The 21910-nt window shown below is 42.9% G+C and overlaps 1 protein-coding gene across 1 annotated transcript in view; it reads left to right on the top strand.

Annotated features, from left to right (window-relative positions):
* rem2 (RAS (RAD and GEM)-like GTP binding 2) overlaps positions 1-17122 on the top strand; it is a 41853-nt gene extending 24731 nt beyond the window's left edge. The window contains exon 5 of the mRNA XM_085804901.1: positions 16583-17122. Coding sequence (XP_085661027.1) covers positions 16583-16911 — 329 coding nt within the window. The 3' untranslated portion in view covers positions 16912-17122. The remainder of the gene's footprint in view (positions 1-16582) is intronic.
* Positions 17123-21910: the final 4788 nt, after the last annotated feature.

The following is a 21910-nucleotide window of genomic DNA, read 5'->3' as shown; positions in this document are numbered from 1 at the left end:
TGAACCAGGGCCGACTGCAGCGAGGACTGTGCCTCTATACATGGGGCACCCGCTCTAACCACTACACCACGCGACGCCCCAAAACCGGACATTTTCATGAATCTATAAAACCCGCCCGGACGCCCCGGACAGGGCGTAAAAAGTGGACATGTCTGGGTAAAAGAGGACATTTGGTCACCCCACCTGAACTCTTGTCTGGTCAAAGTCTAGCAACTCTAACTTGACACCAGAAATAAGTTCTCCATAAAGATGACTTATGTAAAACTGTTCATCAGTCAGCTTCAGCTGCAAACAAGGTCAGTTATTACTGTTTGCACTGTGTATTACTATGCATCTTTAATCCATGGAGCTGGTACTGTATGCAGTTATTGGATATGAGTGTCCTCAGCCCCAGCAGAAAGGCAAACACGGCTCACAATGGAAAGAGCATCAGTCGGCTTTTAATAGCAGGTTTCTCACGTTTAACAATCCAGCTGATGCCAGCTAGTTTTGCTGGGAAAATGAGATTGATTAGATAGCTAAGTACAACAAAATCCACAAAAGGCCGTGGTCATTTCAGCCTGCGAAATCAAACAGTCGAAGGCCTGAAAGGAAAATGTAACGTCTGATTTCGACCTCCTGTTTCTGGTGATAAAGCTGCCACTGCTATCATTATAAAGTGCATACCTCACATGCCTTGTGCGAACTGAAAGGTTGACAGACCTAGCAACAGTAACCAAGGGGGAATGGGGCTTATGGCTCTGCCCAGACATAAGCAACGATGAGCAAACATAGGCTGCTGCGTGAATGATGCAACAAAGAAAGAAACACACACACACACAAAAAACATTTGAGATGCACTCCCTCTCTTCTTGTACTGTATATAAAGCCTCTCAAACTCCCAAAATGTCTTTTCTTCACAGTGTTCTAGTAGTTGTTGATGCTTTCTCTTTTAGTTATAATGGATAAGAGTATGAAACACTCAAAATGCAAATGTAGCCTATAGTTAATGGGTACTCAAACACACGCATACTCACATTCTTCCTTGGAGAGTAGTAGTAGTGTGCTCTGTTCAATTACTCATCTATCTCATGTATTTACCCTATTTTCTGTCCCTCTCTGTTTTGGCTCATCTGTCTCTCTCTCCTGGTATTTTACCATAAATCTTCCTCCGAGCCGACTTCATCTCCATTAGAACGACTCTGGGGGGATCTATCTTTGATCAGCAAAATCAATTTCCTCACTGTTTACAGCATCCAAGGATAAATGCTCTGTTGGTAAACTCCTTATGGGAAGAAAATACTATCATCTGTTATTGTTTTAAGTGGACGAAATATATACAGTCAATAAAAAAACCATTTAAACTTCTAACACTGAATCTGAGTGTGATTAGGATTGTTCGTCAAATAATGAATAGAAACAGAAAGATAACAAATAGACCTAAATCAAACATATTCTAATTAATTCTACACTGTTTGCACAGCTTTGCAATTTAAATACACAAAAGGGACAACATTCATTGGCTCCTATTTAATAAAAAAGAAAAAACCTCAATCTTCATTTCAACTGAAGAACAGCGAATGGAATAATTGGGTTTTACTTCTTTTCTGTGATGTTTCAACCCTGTAGCTTTCCAATCGCTGCCCATTTACAGTCGGTCTCCTGTGATGACAGTAGGACGGTTCTACATTTCCATCCACTAACCTTAGTCACTTTGCCAAGATGAAGGAGTGGTGCTAATTTTACAGTTGGGTGCCGCTAAATCACAGCAGAAGAAGACGCTGCAACAAGACAAGAACACAGACAAAAATAACATAAAAAATCACGATGGAAGATTTATTTTTGTCTTGTGATTAATTTGAGCATCTGCAGCCACCTCGTCAATCCATACATCATGATTTATTTGTGAAATCCCATCCAGCCAAGCATAAAACTGTTTTATGATCTGTTGACGTCAGTCAGTTTGTCAGTTTGTCCACCACTCCATAGTCCAGACTGAAATATCTCAACAGATACAGCCATTAGATTGCCATGACACTGTGTTTCCTAGAGGATGAATCTGAATGACTGTGGTGATCCCTGACTTTTATGGCAGCGGCAGCAGCAGCAGCAGCAGCAGCAGCAGCAGCAGCAGCAGCAGCAGCAGCAGCAGCAGCAGCAGCAGCAGCAGCAGCAGGCTGCTAGAGTGAAATGTCTCAGCAGCTGTTGAGATGATTGCCGACTTTCATGCCCCTCTACAGGATGAACTGTAATCACTTTGCTGATCCCATGACTTTTCATCTAGTGGCATCGCCAAGTTGAAATGTTAACTTGACTTTTGCTGATGAAATGTCTGCAAAAAAATGACATCACAATAATAAATGGGTGTAAAATTCTGGCAAAGTTACCCCGATTAAATAATAATAGGGATGAATACTTGTTGCAGTTATGTTATTTAATTCAGATAAAAGAGTATGATATTTTCTTTCACTTTGATACTGAGGAATATTCAGTCGGTTGATCACTGTCAAGAAATCCTAATTCCATCAAAAGGGATTCAATCTAGTAAAAAATAAAACATGAACAAATCCAAGGAGGGCTGGTGGGTTTTTGGTGCTGGGGTTGGAGTGTGAGTGCTGCTGTGGTGCAACTACTGCAGTATGAATAAATCCTGCAGATCTAAGAGCTCACTTTACTGTGGTAAATATCACTATTGGGCAGCGAGCTTTACAGACTTGCTACATTTTGACACACAGCACTGAAGCAAGGCCTTGGCAAAACAAATTCACTGAAGACGAAAAACCCAGTGCTGCACTGAATCCATTTAGTGATGCTTGAAAAATCCTCTGAAGGGAGATCAGACCACGGGCAGGTTGTAATTTTCCTGCACCTTATGCGTGAGTTTATATGGAGCACATATCAAACAGGAAGTTGCTGCAGAGTGACAAGGGAGGAAAAGAGTGACAGCAGAGTTTTAACCTTGATTTGAATTTGTATTCATCGGTATACTGTATATACTTGGATATAATAATAATAATAAAACTCTCATCGCCACCCCTGCAATTTCTGACTTCCCACAGCACACATTTGCTTTGTGACTGTCTCACATCATTAAAGTTATGGTCTACGATTTGAAAGACCATGAGAAAGATTTGAAAAAAGCCCCCCCCCCCCCACACACATACACACACACCCCTCCCCTCCGAGCTCGTATGGCCCTCCTAACCCCTTGGTCGCACTGCACACGGAAGTTGAGCGCGCGCACTGCGCACGGTTTCTTGGGCGCTTGGTTGGTCACACTGGGAGCGTACTTCTTCTTCTCTCTCCGCGCCCGTCAGACATCGACTGCAGTCGCCCATACTCGTATTCACTCGGTTTTCCACACACGTTATTGTGTGTGTGTGTGTGTGTGTGTGTCGTATGCAGACGCAACTGACAAATATTTAGGCTATAGACGGACAAGCAACAACTTAATTAATCATCATTTTATTGATTTTATTTTGAAAATTGACCGGATTCTCTCGCCTTTTCTGTGCCCGACTTCCTGTCTGGTACGATCTGGTCTATCCAGCTTGACAGACGGCGCTCTCGGCGCTCGCGGCTCGCGTGAAAAATAGAAATGAACCGATCTGAAGCGCTGCAGGCGCGCGCACTGCGCTCCACAGCGCGAGATGTGCGACCAGGCAGACCGGTTAACATGTGCGCCTATCTGAAACTGCCTCCGCTCCAGGGCGCTGCGCTTCGGTTCCGTGTCCAGTGCGACCAAGCTGTAACAACACCCCCCCTCCTGCACAGCAGAGCAACAAGCCTGCCAGCAGAAACCAGACACGGCGCCACCTTTGAATGCGGAGTAAAATGTTGGATTCACAGTCACAACTTCCAAAGATCAAAACCTGTTCAACATAAACTCAGTTGTATCAGCAGCATCGCTTCTCAGGCTCATATCTTGGCAGAGCTTTATCTCCATCAATCAAACGATGATGTGTTGTTCGCGTCCAGTCTCCCTGATCCTCTCCCCAACACACAGCGCCCTGTGCTGGGCCGCCCGGCCGACCAGCCTCCCTCCAGCTCAGGAGCTTTGTTCGGCACCACAATTAGCGGCAGCGGCAGTACCGGCAGTCCCGTTGCCACCGCCGTGCACCAGTCAGGCTACCAGTAATGACGGTGGCGACGGAAACTGGTGCCGCCGCCATTAGCAGTGCCAAGCAAAGCTCCAGAGCTGGAGGGAGGCTGGTCGGAGAGTGGTGGAGAGGATCAGGGAGACTCGAAGTGGCACCGGTACTGGTAAAAACAGCAGCAACAAATTCTGTGCTTCTGTACTGTGCTTCTCTGAATCCTAGTGGGGCTTTCAGTGGGCCGCATGGCTCCTATTGGTCAGTTTTGGCTCAGTGTTGTATATTGTTCAGTGACAGAGTGTGAAGATGAATAAAGAATTCTATTTTATTCTATTCTATTCTATTCTATGGCCCCGTCCACACGAATACGTGGCTTCACCGAATCCGATCTTTTTCTTAATCGTTTTGAAAAAAATCTCCATAAACACGGCATCGTTTCCAGAAATATCTGCATCCACACAGATCCAGTGAAAACGACCCAAAACGCTGTAGTACATACTCCAGGCGTGTGTGTAGCGTGTGTGGCGCTGTAAACACTTACAGTAAGACAGAGAAGAAGACGGAAAGTCCCTGTTGAAATTCAAAAGAAGAAGAAGTCCCCTGCTGTATTAAACTCAAACATGGATTAAATGTTGACAGGGAGTCGTGTCAGAGTAAATATGACGATCAGTGATGATTAAACAGGTGCGATTCAGCCGCAGCTTCTGAGCGACGCGACATTAGTCGGCCGTTGTTGTTGTTACGTCCATAGACTGTCAGTGTGTAGCTGCTGTAGCGGTGTGTGTCTCAGGTTACAGGTAGAGCGGTGGGGGGTATGACATCATCATTTCAGAAAAAATCAGTTTTGGCCGTCCAGATGAAAACGCTGGGGTGGCGTTTTCAAATTTTCCCACTCTGGGAGCCATTTAAAAAAAATACCGTTTTCACCCACCGAAAACGCCGTATTCGTGTAGACGCGAGGCTGATCCGATAAAGTATTTATCCGGATTCGAAAAAAACGTATTTGTGTGGACGCAAGGCTGATCCGATAAAGTATCCGGATTCGAAAAAAACGTATTCGTGTGGACGCGGCCTATGTCTCTGCAGGCCAGCAGCCACTAGAGAGAATGTTTTATTTCTGTTCCTTTTGCTCTTCACATTGTGTAGGTCGTACTATAGGGCCATAACCACCGTCTAAATTACATTAATAGTAATGATCAATCTTTCAGATTGTAGACCATAGCTTTAAGTCTAACATAAAGACTCTCATATTTTTCTGCAGTTACAAACATTACCTTATCCTTCCCTATCTAATCCCCTGGAGAGGTTCCATCTCCCCGTGTCCCTCGGATCCGCTAGTTTTTTTTTGTTTTTTTTGTGTGTGTGTGTGTGTGTGTGTTTTGTTTTGTTTCCCACAGATAGCACATCTTTGTTTGAATTATCTCCCTCTCACAGGACGCTGCTGTTACTGTCATTATGTTTGTACTCGCCATACATGCACAACTGCCTGTGTGCACACGGGCGGCGCGGCAAAGGTACAAACAAGCCAAGGCGCGCACACTCCACACATCTCTCTGCTTTCTTTTTGCTGCTTGATGTCAGTGACGCTGTCTCATACCACAGACTGGGATAAAAGGAACAAGAGGAAGGCAAGGGAGAATGTATAAGGAGGGTGTGTGCATGAATGGGAGTCTTTTTGTGTGATGCATTATGTGAGTGTATGGATGTTGGTGAGCTGAGAGAGAGCGGGGCCGGTTGTACTACCCTTGAGAGAAACACAGAGTCTTTAAACATTAAGAATCAGGATTTTTTTTTTTTTTTTACAAAGGGAGTCTGTGTGTCAAGTGTTACACAAGCGCAATGGCTTTTCTATATGATGTTAACCTCAGGTTGAAATATTTGATACTAGGTGTCTGCATCTCTTGCTGCCAGAATGAAAGAGGGTCCTGTAGCTCTTTTCTCAAAGACATTCCAGACCAGCTGCCTATCTTGTCAAACTGTGTCTTTTTGTGCCTGTTCAGAAAAAGCTAAATTGCCTCCCGACACCACCGATGCTGCTGCTGCTGCTGCTGCTGCTGCTGCTGCTGCTGCTGCTGGGTGTGAGAGACTTTAAACTGTCTCATTTGTCATTTGTAGAAACTCTCTGAAACCAAATATAGTAAAAGTTATGACTCTTAACAAGAATCTGTCCAGATAGGAAGGTAATGTTGGCCTGTTAGTGTCCACTTGGCTTTTAATGTTAAAGGGATAGTTCACCCAAAATTGAAATTTCAAGCTTGTTTTGTAGCGGAAGCTTCTCGAAGCTCCTCTTCAACGGTTCGTCAAATTTGGACGAACTGGGAAGAGGACAGACCCTGGTTCATCCAAATTTGACGAACCGGGAAGAGGAGCTTCCGCTACAAACAAGCTTGAAAAATAGACTTATTTAATTTTTTTCGGGACAATTTCGCATTTCGGGGCTTCAATACAAGACGGACATTACATACGAGCAGCATGGAGGTATTTGGATGTTTTTTGGTGTGTCTTTTTGTTACGAAGACATGTTGGTATCCATTTGCAACCGTTATATGGACATGCACTGCTACGCCGAGACCCCCTGTAACTCAGAGAAGCCACGGATAACTCTGAAACTTCTCCCAGCCCCGAGTCGACATAAGGGCGAGTAGATAATGAGTGAAATTTCAATTTTGGGTGAACTATCCTTTTAAAGTATTTTGAGGTTACCTCTCGGCCTGCACTTCCAACCTTCCTTTACTTTTAGGTATTTCTTTAGTTGTTGCTTTTGGCTGTTTACGTTTAATGGCTGAACCCCCCATATAAAACCACAGCAATGAAGCTAGGACTGCTAATGATACGCTATATCATCCCAAAAAGCGGAGCGGTGAAGTAAATGAGTGACTAGAGAGTCATTTAGAAAAGCTGAAGTCCCTGATATTTCAGTTGGTGGAGATTGAAGTGAAGTTAAATAGAAAGGCCAGATAGATGGCTTCAAGGGAACGCGGGTGCTCTGTGCGTGCTGGGTGTTGTTGCGTATTAGCAGTAACACTTAATCAGTCATAATGGGCAAAATACACCACAGCAGTAAAGCTTGTTTCACACTGCCTATGAAGCACATTGTTTCAATATGTTGTGTCACAGCTTGTGTCAGATAAAGAAGAGGCCCGCCACAACATGAATGATGCTTCAACCGTCGCTGCTGCTTCAAAGAGCGAGTCATTCACTTTAATGCTTTAATACTTGAACCCCACAGTTTAGCATTTAAACTTCTCCAGGACTGTTCACACTGGTGGAGAACACTACAGACATTAGACTGCATGCAAATAATTGTGCCTGATTACATTGCATAATATAGTAAAAAAAAAAAAAAAAAAAGATCTAAAATTAATATTAGTTCACTTTTCATTCTGACTCATCAAGTGTCACATACATATCAGAAAGTGACAACACAACACAGTCTCACCCCTTTGCGTCAAACGGTTGACGCTTGGTCAAGGCCCCTTACGTCAATATACTGACGTGGAGGGGGTACCCTCGAGGTCGTTTCTCGACGAATAGGGCCACTCATAGACTTGAATGCAAATCCCTCATCGTCGGATTTTGACGAAGGGGGGCGGGACCGTTTCTCCCTCACTCCCAGTGCGTCAACAGCCTGACGAACGGTCACTGTCCCTCCTCGTCACATGCCTGACTCATTAGGTGCCCGTTTTTCGTCAGGTTTTGACGCGCTCGGCTTTCAGTTGATTCCAATGCAGTTCCCTTCGCGGCGATATGTGACGCTCAGAGCAAGTGATCCAGCCGACCCGGCTGCGGCACTGACAGACGCTGTGAGCAGAGAATAACTTTTTTTTTTTTTTTTTTTTTTTTAAACTTTTCCTTAAATCTTTATTGAACCTGATGCTGCTGTGTCTGACGTAGCTTTCGGCAAGGACGTCCTTTCGGTTATTTATTTATTTATTTATTTAGTGATCATGGTGTTTGGTGCAGAATAATCAATCAATCAATAAATAAATAAATTACGTCCTTGTCGGAAGCTGCGTCAGACCAGGAGGGGGGGGGTTGTGGATTCTACAGGTGAAGACCACTTCCGCGTTCAAAAAGCTGCTCTGTTTAATCAATATTCTGAAGAAAGATCTGATTATTAGCCACAACGCTGTACCATCCAAGGAAGACTGTGTAACAATATTATGTGCTTCTGCTGAGTCCAAAAGCCCTTTGTAATATCAAACTTTATTTTAAGAAAACACGCTTTGTTTCCAATGTCATATCACGAGAAGCACTACATTACCCATAATCCTCATATTTATCAGCGACGTGTCTGATTGGTTGAGCTTGCTGTTACCAGCAAATGAAAAATAAAACAAAATTGAGCTTATATTATTTTCTTAGTAACTAAAAGGTCTTAACATCTTTTTTGTTTTCAACATTGAATAAAAAAAGGGTGCTATATTGTTAAAATTCAACAATAAAGTGCATAAAAGTTGGCTTGACTTCTTTCTTTTTTTTCATAATTTTCACCAGCATCTTTATCTGGTCCACATCACATCATATTTATTGTAATTTTTAATTCAATGAGTGACATTTTATTTTTTATCTGAAAAACAATATTATGAATTCAAGGTCAGAGGTCACTGATTAGTGTTAAAAATTTAACCCTTTTGACCCTGTTTCCTTGAATAAATCACTAAGACTTTGATGTGGGAAGCTGAGATTTTGATTTGATTTTGTTCAGAGCACTAGGGACAAAGTTTCTGTAGAATTTCAGACCTGTCGGACGTCCAGAAGGGTCACAGCTGATGTCCAGGCTCGTTTCTCGGCCTTCAAAGCCTAGATTTAGAAGCCTCTGACCTTAAAGGAGAAATGCAATTCTTTAATAGCTTCCAGGTGCTTTGGCCTATCGGGCTGAATTTTTAGCTAAAGGAGCTGGTGTACGATCAGGAAGTAGGGGAGCTGTGCATAAAGCCAATTGGTAAGTGTCAAAGGTCACAGGGGTCAAACATCAAAGTGAATCCAGCCATTCCTGCTTTTTCTCAACAAAACATACACGCTTTAAGTTATCATCATGAAATATTAATTGGTTGTATATCAGAGAGTCCTCTATCAGAATATTTTGGTCCTGTTGCTCTAGGGGCCCCAGGGGGCCACTTGGCTTTCCCATGCTCCCACAGAGTTGGGCCTCGGGGTGATGGATAAGGGCCTCACCATGAGTCCACAGGCCAAGTTTCAAGTGATTTGGTCGGTTTCCCTGGAAACGGCGGCCTCAAGGATACAGAGGAATGCGACTGTTTGAAGCCCCGCCTCTCGAAAAGTAATGGCTCAATCAGGACCAAACACACATCTACGCGTTCGTCTTGGGCCCCCGAACCATATATTACGAAATCAGAACTGTACGACTTTTGGAAATGTGTTTTGTTTATTTCGGCTTTTCTGACTAAGAGGGTCTCTCAAGCTTTAAGTCTGACAGACTCTGAGTCTGAAAAGCCGAAATAGACAAAACACATTTCCAAAAGTCGTACAGTTCTGATTTCGTAATATATGGTTCGGGGGCCCAAGACGAACGCGTAGATGTGTGTTTGGTCCTGATTGAGCCATTACTTTTCGAGAGGCGGGGCTTCAAACAGTCGCATTCCTCTGTATCCTTGAGGCCGCCGTTTCCATAGAAACCGACCAAATCACTTGAAACTTGGCCTGTGGACTCATGGTGAGGCCCTTATCCATCACCCCGAGACCCAACTCTGTGGGAGCATGGGAAAGCCAAGTGGCCCCCCGGGGCCCCCTGGGGCCCCTAGAGCAACGGGACCAAAATATTCTGATAGAGGACTCTCTGATATACAACCAATTAATATTTCATGATGATAACTTAAAGCGTGTATGTTTTGTTGAGAAAAAGCAGGAATGGCTGGATTCACTTTGATGTTTGACCCCTGTGACCTTTGACACTTACCAATTGGCTTTATGCACAGCTCCCCTACTTCCTGATCGTACACCAGCTCCTTTAGCTAAAAATTCAGCCCGATAGGCCAAAGCACCTGGAAGCTATTAAAGAATTGCATTTCTCCTTTAAGGTCAGAGGCTTCTAAATCTAGGCTTTGAAGGCCGAGAAACGAGCCTGGACAGTCAGCTGTGACCCTTCTGGACGTCCGACAGGTCTGAAATTCTACAGAAACTTTGTCCCTAGTGCTCTGAACAAAATCAAATCAAAATCTCAGCTTCCCGCATCAAAGTCTTAGTGATTTATTCAAGGAAACAGGGTCAAAAGGGTTAAATTTAACACTAATCAGTGACCTCTGACCCTTGAATTCATAATATTGTTTTTCAGATAAAAAATAAAATGTCACTCATTGAATTAAAAATTACAATAAATATGATGTGATGTGGACCAGAAAGATGCTGGTGAAAATTATGAAAAAAAAGAAAGAAGTCAAGCCAACTTTTATGCACTTTATTGTTGAATTTTAACAATATAGCACCCTTTTTTTATTCAATGTTGAAAACAAAAAAGATGTTAAGACCTTTTAGTTACTAAGAAAATAATATAAGCTCAATTTGTTTTATTTTTTCATTTGCTGGTAACAGCAAGCTCAACCAAGCAGCTTCCGACAAGGACGTAATTTATTTATTTATTGATTGATTGATTATTCTGCACCAAACACCATGATCACTAAATAAATAAATAAATAAATAACCGAAAGGACGTCCTTGCCGAAAGCTACGTCAGACACAGCAGCATCAGGTTCAATAAAGATTTAAGGAAAAGTTTAAAAAAAAAAAAAAAAAAAAAAAGTTATTCTCTGCTCACAGCGTCCGTCAGTGCCGCAGCCGGGTCGGCTGGATCACTTGCTCTGAGCGTCACATATCGCCGCGAAGGGAACTGCATTGGAATCAACTGAAAGCCGAGCGCGTCAAAACCTGACGAAAAACGGGCACCTAATGAGTCAGGCATGTGACGAGGAGGGACAGTGACCGTTCGTCAGGCTGTTGACGCACTGGGAGTGAGGGAGAAACGGTCCCGCCCCCCCTTCGTCAAAATCCGACGATGAGGGATTTGCATTCAAGTCTATGAGTGGCCCTATTCGTCGAGAAACGACCTCGAGGGTACCCCCTCCACGTCAGTATATTGACGTAAGGGGCCTTGACCAAGCGTCAACCGTTTGACGCAAAGGGGTGAGACTGTGTTGGACAACACGTGGACCCACAGTGGATGTTGGACCTACACCACACTACACTAAGATGTATTAATATTATCTTAGAAACTTGTTTTATACATAGGCATTTTAACCAAGCAAGTAGCCTAAGCTGCAAACCAACATGCCCCTGTGCTTGCTGCTGAACTATCATAAGATGACAGTTTCAGTCTTTCTGCCCCCAAGTGGTCAAAATATACCACTTTAATATTAGTATTAAACAAAGACAAAAAGTTTGGTCCGTTAATGCTTAAAAAAAGACTTGAGGTTATTGAATCAAACTACATTTGGTAAACTAACATTAATCAAAGTTGAATTTGCATGACAGGGTCTAATATGTCTACTCAATCCACATTTTGTATCTGCAATATTTTTCCAACAAAATGGTGAGTGTGTGGGTTCTTGTTTCCCTATTAAAATATGTTTAGGAAAATTAATTTGTGTCTGTAGAATTTCCATTGCTTTCATCTTCATAACCCTTTTGGCCTGAGAAGTCATGTTACTGTAGGTAAAACATGATGAAGAAAAAATAAGAGGATTATGATAAGAGTTTAAAACAAGATTAAGGTTTAAATGATGTTAGATTCAAGGTTCAGGTTAGGCTTTGGATGCAGGGTTAACCTCCGGCTTGAAATGGTGCGACTGAGAGTGAGTCTGGAGGCTTTTCACAAGATAGTGTGGAAAAGCGTGTGAGAAATGCGCGAGTTCCTGTGTTGATCGTGTGGGTCAAATCCTGTTTGGTTTGCTTTGTTGTGCAATTAAAGGAAGGCGGCAAGTGTAAAATTTGTGCACATCGGCGCCTGCACGTTGCTGCCGACTCGGTCACAGCTTCGGTTTAAACCTAATGACACGAGGGGAAGGAAGAGGGTGGGGGGGCGGCGGGAGGTTAGGAATGAATAATAAGAGATGCCTGGACTCAGCACATTCTCTCTTTATGAAAAAACAAAAAGCATTAATGTGGTCAGCATTATGGAAATAGTCCTCTCTTGTCCCGTGGCGCCTGACGAGGATGTTCTTATGTTCTCTGTGGATAGACCGCATGTATTCTCTCTGCTATCTGAGCCTGACAGTGGATTCTGATTGGTCTGTGTGGCCAGACCAGAACGTGGAGCCTGGCTGAGAGAGCTGAAGTCATAAAGTCTTTTTATGGCATGTACAGTGACACTTTTATTCTGCTATGTCTCACCTTCCCCCCTTTGCTACATCCCTCCTTAACACCATGATACACTCACTGTCACACTGACAACATATTTATCATTTGCTCAGTATGGCTGTGGTGTGGCCCGGCTCCACAGGGCTTTGATTAATATGCACTCTGGCTTGGTTTGCTTACTCAGCATCATTTCTGTCTGTATGTGTGTGTGTGTGTGTGTGTGTGTGTGTATTTCTCCTTCTCCTCCTGCTAGTTCATTTCCTGTGCCATCTTGCCTGTCATCTCCTTTCAGCATCTCCCTTTTCTTTTCTTCGTGACTCACATGTTTCTTCCTATTCAGCGTAATGCTGCTCTTACTTCTTTCTCTGTCTGTCTCTTTCTCCATCCCTTGTTTCTTTTCTCCTTGTCAGCACACAGGGAGGGACCTTACATTGTGACCGCCTTTGGGTGGCCCCCTGCCTCCTCTCCTCTCCTCTCCTCTCCTCTCCTCTCCTCTCCTCTCCTCTCCTCTCCTCTCCTCTCCTCCTCTCCTCTCCTCTCCTCTCCTCTCCTCCTCTCCTCTCCTCTCCTCTCCTCTCCTCTCCTCTCCTCTCCTCTCCTCTCCTCTCCTGTCCTCCTCTCCTCTCCTCTCCTCTCTTCAGTTCAATTCAATTTCCCAAAGACTCTTTGAACAAGTTATAAAGACTCAATTCAATTCAATCAGCTGTCACAGGTATTAGGATAAGCTGATTTGGGATTTGTCTTTTTTCCTACCTCACCTACTATTAGGTGACAGCACTGTGGGTCGACAGCTGCTCTGCGGGTGGATTACTGTACAGTATTACACCCTGATCAAATCGAGTACTGTTTGTTGTAACACTTGTGTAACACATACAGTATATTTGTCTATGTGTAAATGCAGCCGACAGAAACCAAATTAACATGTTTAATTTCTCTGTAGCTTTCAACTGTGTCACATGGTCTTTATCAGCAGATGGAGTTTGCTCATCCACTGTCAACAGATTTATCTCCATGCCAACTGAGCAAACTTCATCCCCTGCTGAAGAAAATGTGGCAGAAAGCTCTCGAAATAGTTGGAAAAAAGGACCTTGTTATATTTAACCTTGCCAGAAAAAAAAAAAAAAATTCAAGGTCTGTTCACGAGCTTCTTCCAGAGCTTGTGAAGACAGCTCCAGAAAATGTAAACGAGATCATCCTGTCTGGTTTTACAGGAAACTCCAGCTATTTTAGAACATGTCGTATTTTTCACAGATGAAAGCACCAACGCTTGAGTTTAATTGTTAAGATATGAGACACAAAGGAACAGCTTGGTATTTGTTGAGAGTCAAAAGGGCAACGTCACAACTGATTAGATTAGGTTTCAGACTACCTCATTACCTGGAGTAAAAATAAAGATGAATGTACCTGAACAGTTCATTTTGATGGTTAATTGTACTCGACAGCTTGTGTATAAAGTACAACAGGTCAAAGATGGTGTAAAATATAGCAGCAGTATTCACATCTAACTTATTACTTCAACGTCAATGTCTCTGTTTTTGCATTTTAATTTGCAAGCCGTAAAAGAGTATAACAGTAAAATATTGAAGGACAGTTAAAGATGGGGTTGGAGTTGGAGGTGTCAATAGGAAAATCACCTGCCAGTTTATTGTAATTCAAGGGCAACTGGACATCTGCAGATCCATAAGACTCTGTTTTCTGACTAAAAATTATGTTAGTCTGTTACTTTGCACTAGAAAAAAGCAACAGGGTGCCAACTCTACTGTGGTAAGTAAATGTACGTATCGGAGATGTTGGTCGTATAGGTTAGCCTCGTAAACCAGCCTCTCGCGGAAATGCATTTCATTTCATTTCTCGGGAGAGTCTGGCCTCATCCCCCCTCTAAGCGTTTGGGGTGGGCGGGAGCTGGGCGGGAGTAGTAGCAAAGACGGTTTAATATCTTTGGTAGTAGCGTTGACAGACAACCCCATTCAGCCAATCAGCAAGTTGGTGTAGTGACGGGGCTTTGCACCAGTCGGTCCCTGATTGGCCAACGTGCTGTGTCAATCACAGCGGGCGACGCTGATTGGCTCGGCCTTCTGAGGGTTTCAGTCCAAACGTTTAGAATGGGGATGAGGCCAGACTCTCCCTCGGAATGAAATGAAATGCACTTCCGCGAGAGGCTGGTTTACGAGGCTACGTATAGGTCAGTTTACCATGAAAGTAGACAGTAAGCATATGGCCGACCTGCAGGAGAGCTGCTGTAGTTTCCAGATTACAGTGTTTGTCTCCTTTTGTGTCCAGATTTCTGCCCAACCCAATTTACTGTAAATGAGGACCACATTGTCCCCTCCATTGTTCCGGCATTTTCTTTTTCAAATCACATGAGGAAGCCAATTGTTTTTTATGATATTATTCATTATTGGAGCTTTTTTAAGAGCTTATCTCACTTAATGTGCTGTGTTTTTTTCCCCCTTGGGAGTAGCTCATTAGCACTTTAGTTTTATCATATTTCCACAATATTTCTTTCTGCTTTAAATACATTTTCTAAACTAGAACCAAGGTTGGAAAAAAGTTTCTGTGAAGTCCTTACAAAATTCATCAACCACCAACATTTTCCTTTGAAGTTCAGACCGTTTAAGTTTTAAGAATTCTTATTATGAATTCTGATAGTGAGCTTTGAAACCACTTGCACAGAGCTGCACTCTCAGACTGGCAGAAATGAAGCCAAACCTAACATTTATTTATTTTTTATTTTTTAAGCAGAGAATGAAACCCATTTGTTGCAAAATGATTCATATCTGTCAGCTTTCCTTATCATAGCCTTTCTTGTTTGACCAGGGACAAACAGCGTTTTTAGCTGAGATACTGAGCCTTGTCAACAACACATTTAGTCACCTGCCCTTATCCAGGAGAGTCACATTGAGATAGAAAACGTTTTCCCATTTGAGCTGCAGCCAAGAGATTTGAGCTTACACAACTCAGCTAGTGGCAACGTTAACCCCATCCTGCCCTCATCGCCTGTCTGCTGCTCTCTGTTCATTTACTGGCTGATGCTGAGGCAAACTTTCAAAAGGATGCTAATTTTTTGAAACAGTTAGTGTAATAAAGGGCTTTTCATTGAACTGAAAATGGAATTTTAATGAAATGAAAATTGAAATGAAAAAATCTATTATAAAGAAACCAGAGTTTTTGATATTAGTAGCTATTTATGCGGGAATATAGGCAAGGTCTTGCTTTTAGAGCTTTTCATTTGCAATTTGAGTCACCCAAATGTTGTAGGACCTTTTAACCCCAGTGTCCTTCGATGGAGGGAAACATCAGTGATAACCCGTCTCTCAGGAAAATATCAGTATCATACTGCAGAACCACAAGCCCAGAAGCTGTTACAATTACATCTGTAACTTTTTTTTAGGACTTTTTTACAGTAAACAATCCTAGCTCAAGATTCACTTACTCTAGATTCCCCAGAAGACTCATTCCCCATGAGACTCAGAAAAGCTCATAATGGTCTTACAGTATCTAACTGTGGAGATCCTGTAGATTTTTCGGTGAAAATATTGATGTGATTAAAACGAACCCAGTCTTTTCAAGCGCTTTCAAATGTCATATGCCATTATGTCTAGGAATCCATCTCCATGACAACTGAGCAAACTCCATTCATTGATAAAGAATGTGTGGTCGACAGAGAGAAAAAACATTCAGCGTGTAAACAAATTATTGTAATTTTTAGCTTGAAAGCATAAAGACCGCCTATTGTGTAGTATTATCCACTGTAATACATCACGATTACAGAAAAGGTCTTTGTCTATCTCTCTTTCATCATCACCATTATTACGCAACTTTTCCAAAGCTCACTAATAAACAGAGTGCCACTTCTTGACAAAGTGAGATGCTGTAGATTGAATCCATTTGTCTCAATTTGGAGCGTAAGAAGTAACAAAGTAACACTTAGGAGTCTAACAGAGTCTCTCAAACAGCCCTGAGTGAGCTGTCGATGCAGAGATATTGTGTTGTGGTGATGCACCAGCTGGGGTCGTTACCATGCTGTGAATGGTTCACTGGCCTCAGGATCTAATGTCCTTACATTTCAAATTGCTGCCTGTAATTGCCATTTGCATCTGCCTGTCTGTGAAGCCCCAATTATTTAGAATGAGCACCATCCAGGCACATTTTCTAAAAAAAAATCTCTCCTCTCCTCTCCTCTCCTCTCTTACCAGAGGCCCAATCCAGCGCCATGATGTTCGACTGCCTCTACCTGGAGCTCTCAGCCTCTCTGGACCACGGCACCAACGAGCTGCTGGAGGCGGCGGTTCGGACGGCGAGGGGCGACTGCGTGGGTCCCGGCTGGACCGACGGAGACCCCGGGGCGGGTCGCAGGGAGAGCCTGACCAGCCGGGCCAAACGCTTCTTGGCGGGGCTGGTCCCACGTTCGTACGGCCGAGACCGAGATCGGGACAGGGGACGCTACCGGGAGATGAGCCGTCACCGGGGCAGCAAGATCCTCCGCCAGAAGTCCCGTTCCTGCCATGACCTCAGTGCACTGTGACACACACACACACACACATAAGTCCACGCAGGCAAAGAGACACACTCCCGCACATGTACAAACACACTGGATGGAAAGATATGAAGCAGGGGTGAAAAGATGGAGAAGGCGATGAAAGGTAGATAGTCGGGAGGAGCCGGTGACTAAATGGAGGCACAGGAAGGAGACGAGGTGTCGAGGTGTAAAAGGATACAAACTGGTTAAAGCTATAGTGCGTAACTTCTACGTGTCTGTAAATATCCGTTTCACCCAAGCCAATACAAGAGGAGATGATACAATGCTGATTAAGCCGTTCGGCTCCTCTAACACCTCGTGGTATTTTTCAGTATTTGTTCTTTTTGTATTTGGTGTCTGGGCGACATTTCCGCGCTGGCGCACAGGAAATAATGGTGCGTTCCAGGCAACCCGTAACTCGTGTTTTTCCGACCTGTGAAGTCGCACCAGTTTGATCTGGTACGAGTTCACGGGTCGGAAGTTACGAGTTTAACAGCCGTTATAGTGCACTTTCACGGGTAACAGGTCGGAAAAACACGAGTTACGGGTTGCCTGGAATGCTACAAAGTCGTGACTTGAAGTCGTAACTTACGGGTTCAAAAGCCTGCCTGGAACACAGCATAGCGCGTTCTACTGGGTTTTACCTGACAAGGAGAAGGGAGGGGGGAGGAGAGCGCTGCTAGAAGCAACATGGCGGAGAACCCGAAGAAGCGACCAAGAGGTTCAGAAGTGGATCCTACTAAAAAGAAAAAGCCTTCCCGTTCAGCAGAAGGTCTGTTGGCGAAGAAAGAGAGTGACAAACGGTAGCGGTGGGGAGGGGAGGGGCGGGTTACACCAGGCCATACGCCATATTGATTATCGTTGTAATAACGCAGAAATCCGCTAGGGGGCGATAGAAGTTACGCGCTATAGCTTTAAAGGGATAGTTCACCCAAAATTGAAATTTCACTCATTATCTACTCACCCTCATGTCGACTAAGGGCTGGGAGAAGTTTCAGAGTTATCCGTGGCTTCTCTGAGTTACAGGGGGTCTCGGCATAGCAGTGCATGTCCATATAACGGTTGCAAATGGTTACCAACTGTCTTCATAACAAAAAGACACACCAAAAAACATCCAAATACCTCCATGCTGCTCGTATGTAAATTAAATAAGTCTATTTTTCAAGCTTGTTTTGTTCGAGAAGCTTCCGCTACAAAACAAGCTTGAAATATAGACTTATTTAATTTTTTTCGGGACAATTTCGCATTTCGGGGCTTCAATACAAGACGGACATTACATACGAGCAGCATGGAGGTATTTGGATGTTTTTTGGTGTGTCTTTTTGTTACGAAGACAGTTGGTATCCATTTGCAACAGTTATATGAACATGCACTGCTACGCCGAGACCCCCTGTAACTCAGAGAAGGCACGGAGGACTCTGAAACTTCTCCCAGCCCTTAGTCGACATGAGGGTGAGTAGATAATGAGTGAAATTTCAATTTTGGGTGAACTATCCCTTTAAAGGGAGGAGAGAGGAGGTGTGGGTGGGGGGGGGTCACAAGTAAACACGCACCCAAGTAGCACGCACTGATTATATAGACTGATAGCAATCTAATGTAAACCTATTGTAGACCTTGTTTTATAGCATGCCGAGTAGACGATATAAGACATGACCCTGTAGGTTTTACAATTTCATGATACTGGATTTACTGTACCTCAGTGGCCAATAGCTAATGCACAATCTAGCTAGTGTCTCTAGCAACGCCATCAAAGGCAAGACCCTTTATTTATTAGCCACAGTCGTCACACTACATCCACCTCTTGTGTCCTGTACTGATTTGAAACAAGTGTTTGATACCGACGGCATACATTCATCTGTGACTTTTATACTTGCTACAGACATCAGCTCCCAAGCCATATTTCCGCTGAATGCATCACAGGTGGTCAGCACAAAGAACCCTTTACTGTAGGATGTGGAGCGAAAAAAAGAAATAAAAAAAGAAGGTCAAAGCGGCTCTAAAGACTGAGACGTTACCAGGGATGACCGGACTGAACTTTTCTTCAGTTGAAGCTGAGTCATTGAGCACTCGCGTGTTCCTGAAGCACAGGAGGACGAACAAGACAAACCTAAAAATCTACCTGTGGCTGTTTTGATGTTTTCGTTTTTTCCTCTTCTTTCTTTTTTTTTTCATGATCATGTGTGTGGAGACTGGATTCTGTGGGGGCTGGCCACACAGGTGACCCAAAAGAGAACGTTCTGGAAACGTTGCTTGGATATCTCGTCAAGTGTGGCAACGTCACGTACACATGCTCACTTGTTTGTCACCATCTACTAAACACTGTCGTCTTTCCACTAAGAATAAATGAATTTTTGTTTGACATCCTGAATGAGGGTCCTGTCCTGTTTTTTTTTTTTTTTAAACCAACGCTATAAATGATTGTCTCATTACAGGCATCACAAGGTTGAAGGATGGCGTGACAGGTTATCAGATGAGTCACGAGGCCTCAGACTGCTTCATGTCCTTTTAGGACAGTTGTCCCATTTAGGACTAAGCAGTAAAATCATGCTGAATCAGACTGAAACAAAAATCATCAGGTCAAAAATAGATTCCAGCAGGGAAGACCAAAACAGAGGATGATTTGTCCAACAAGATCAGAAAAGATGAGTTTTGTCACATTATTTGCTTTGTTTTCTTTAATCCTATAAGATAAACTAAAGTTCTTATTGATCAACACCACCAGACTCGTTCCTAATATTTTACTGACTTTAAACTGGATAGTGGTAAAACATTATAAATGTATTTGGATATTGTTAGTAGGCTAATTTTCTCCACACACAAGTAGGTTGGTTTGGTCAAGTCCATACACTTACACAGAAGCTACATCAGACAACTTCCCATTTCAGCTCTTATGTCTTTAAAAAAATCTTGTCATCTTTGCACTATTTTTAGTGATTCATTACTATAGTGTTTTTGTTTCGCTAACTATCTAGAGCTATTACTTTTAGATAACTAGCTCAACTGTCTGATCATTTGTTTAGCTCACTATTTTTTACTTTGAGTTGCTGTTTCATTTAGCCTACTACTTCAACTGTTTATCCATCACTGTGATAAAACTTTTTTTTTAATTATCTATAATACATTTCAACAGTCTGTTCTATTAGCTTTATTTCAAATTTTCTGTTACTCTCTGTCAAAACACATAGCCTAGTTGTTACAACTGATGCAACTTCATCTTTCTTTATAGGCTCCTCCACAGTTTTTCCACAATCCCCCTGGTAGAAGCAGAAGGGTACAGGCTGCTCTGTGGTGTGACTTTGTTAAGTTGGATCACACGTGTTAAAAATATGTAGATTTCAATGGAGTGCTACTCAGACCATTGGAAAAGAGAAAACCACATTTTTTCCGGAGTTGATGTCCTTATTACATGGTTCCCACAGTGTGAGGGGCTGCCAGAGGGGAAAACTAGTTGTTGAACGAACCTTGTTCACAGATATTGTGACTCGTCTAACACAGACGTGACTAATGATATTATTAATTGGTGTTTTGTACTGCTGTTATGTTGATATAGCTTGTTCCTCTTGTACTTGTCCAAGTCAAGAGGTTTCTCCAGTGCTTGTTCAAGATGACTTTGCTGCTAAGTTTCCAGTTGACTGTCAAAATAGCAAACCTTATTGTGTCTTCCATTTGTAAAAAGAAAAAAAGAAAAAAAAAAGGGTAAAATACAATTCAGGTTGGCTCCTCATGTCACTAGTTTCCCCACAACTGTTCCTTGGGTCTGGATGCCATGAATTTATGCATCAGGGAGCATCAGTTGGGGGCCTCCTAAAGGCAGGGAGGGGGCATGAGAGTTTAAGAGCCACTTCTAAGTAATCCACAAAGCATGCTGTGAACAGTAACTATGTATGGATTGTCAGTAACAAGGTCATTCATGAAAAGTGATACCCTTGAATTTTGAAAATATAAAAATGCTGGCAAGATCCACCCTCAGTGTATTTTTTAAAAATAGTATCCTAAAACCATAACCTGGAAGCAGATCATTTCAACAATCAATAGAGTAGATTAAAAAGACCACATATCTGGTCTGTTTGGATGTAGTTGTCTACTTTTTGTCTACATGCCACGATGTAGCCTATAATACTTTAATACAGCTAATGATAGAATTGGGATTTGATTAGTTATCACTTCAGCTGATGCACTGAACTGTCTTCCAAAAATAATGGCACAACTAAAGTATGAAAACATCTCAGTCAGCCTCCACTCTGTCTGCTCCGAGCTAGTTTTAGCAGGTGTAGCGAAGCGCCTCAGGCTCAGAAGCGGGAGCACTGTTTCCTACAGCCAATCACATGAGATCACATCAGACGGCTGCGGTTTTCAGGGTTCTGATGCTGCTACAGTAACTATCTGGAGTGGATAGGATGGGGGGGGACTCTTGAGAAGACGAAAGAGAGACACAGGGGTTGAAGAGAGAGAGAGAGAGAGAGAGTCAGAGAGAGACGGGGTTGGAGAAATGCTTTGAGGAATAATGGTTGCTTGGAGACTGTTGTCAAGGAGACGATGAGTCCTAGAGTCCTTTGGCATCTCATATGTCCTATATTTATGTTGATTTGCAGAAAGAGGAGGTATTTTGTTTGTTTTTACTTTTTTTTTTATAAGCCAGCAGGTGAATAAGAGACAGATGGTGATGAACAGAGATACGGTGAACTCTTCAAATTGAGGCAGGCTAGATTTTATACAATGTGACTCATTGAATAGAAACTGACACAAAAAGGATTTTATCACACTTAAACAGGTCAGATAACTGTCAGATAATAGCACACATTTGACAGCTGCACAGACGCCCGCAGGAAATAGAAAGGGAAACCAGGACAATATGATACAATTTCTTTTCGTGACACCCTATCAGTCTCACGAATCGTGACAGAAATCCTCCCTCTCTCTCTGTTATTCTGTCACTGACTCATTCTGTGGGCATTTCCTGTGATTTTCGGGCAAAAAAGAATATTTTTCGAGAGTAGGGAAGACA

This window comes from Trachurus japonicus, chromosome 17 (assembly GCF_045865225.1).
Source record: "Trachurus japonicus isolate A0001 chromosome 17, Traja_1.0".
Taxonomy (NCBI): Eukaryota; Metazoa; Chordata; class Actinopteri; order Carangiformes; family Carangidae; genus Trachurus; species Trachurus japonicus.
This window is presented reverse-complemented; position numbering and strand designations above follow the sequence as displayed.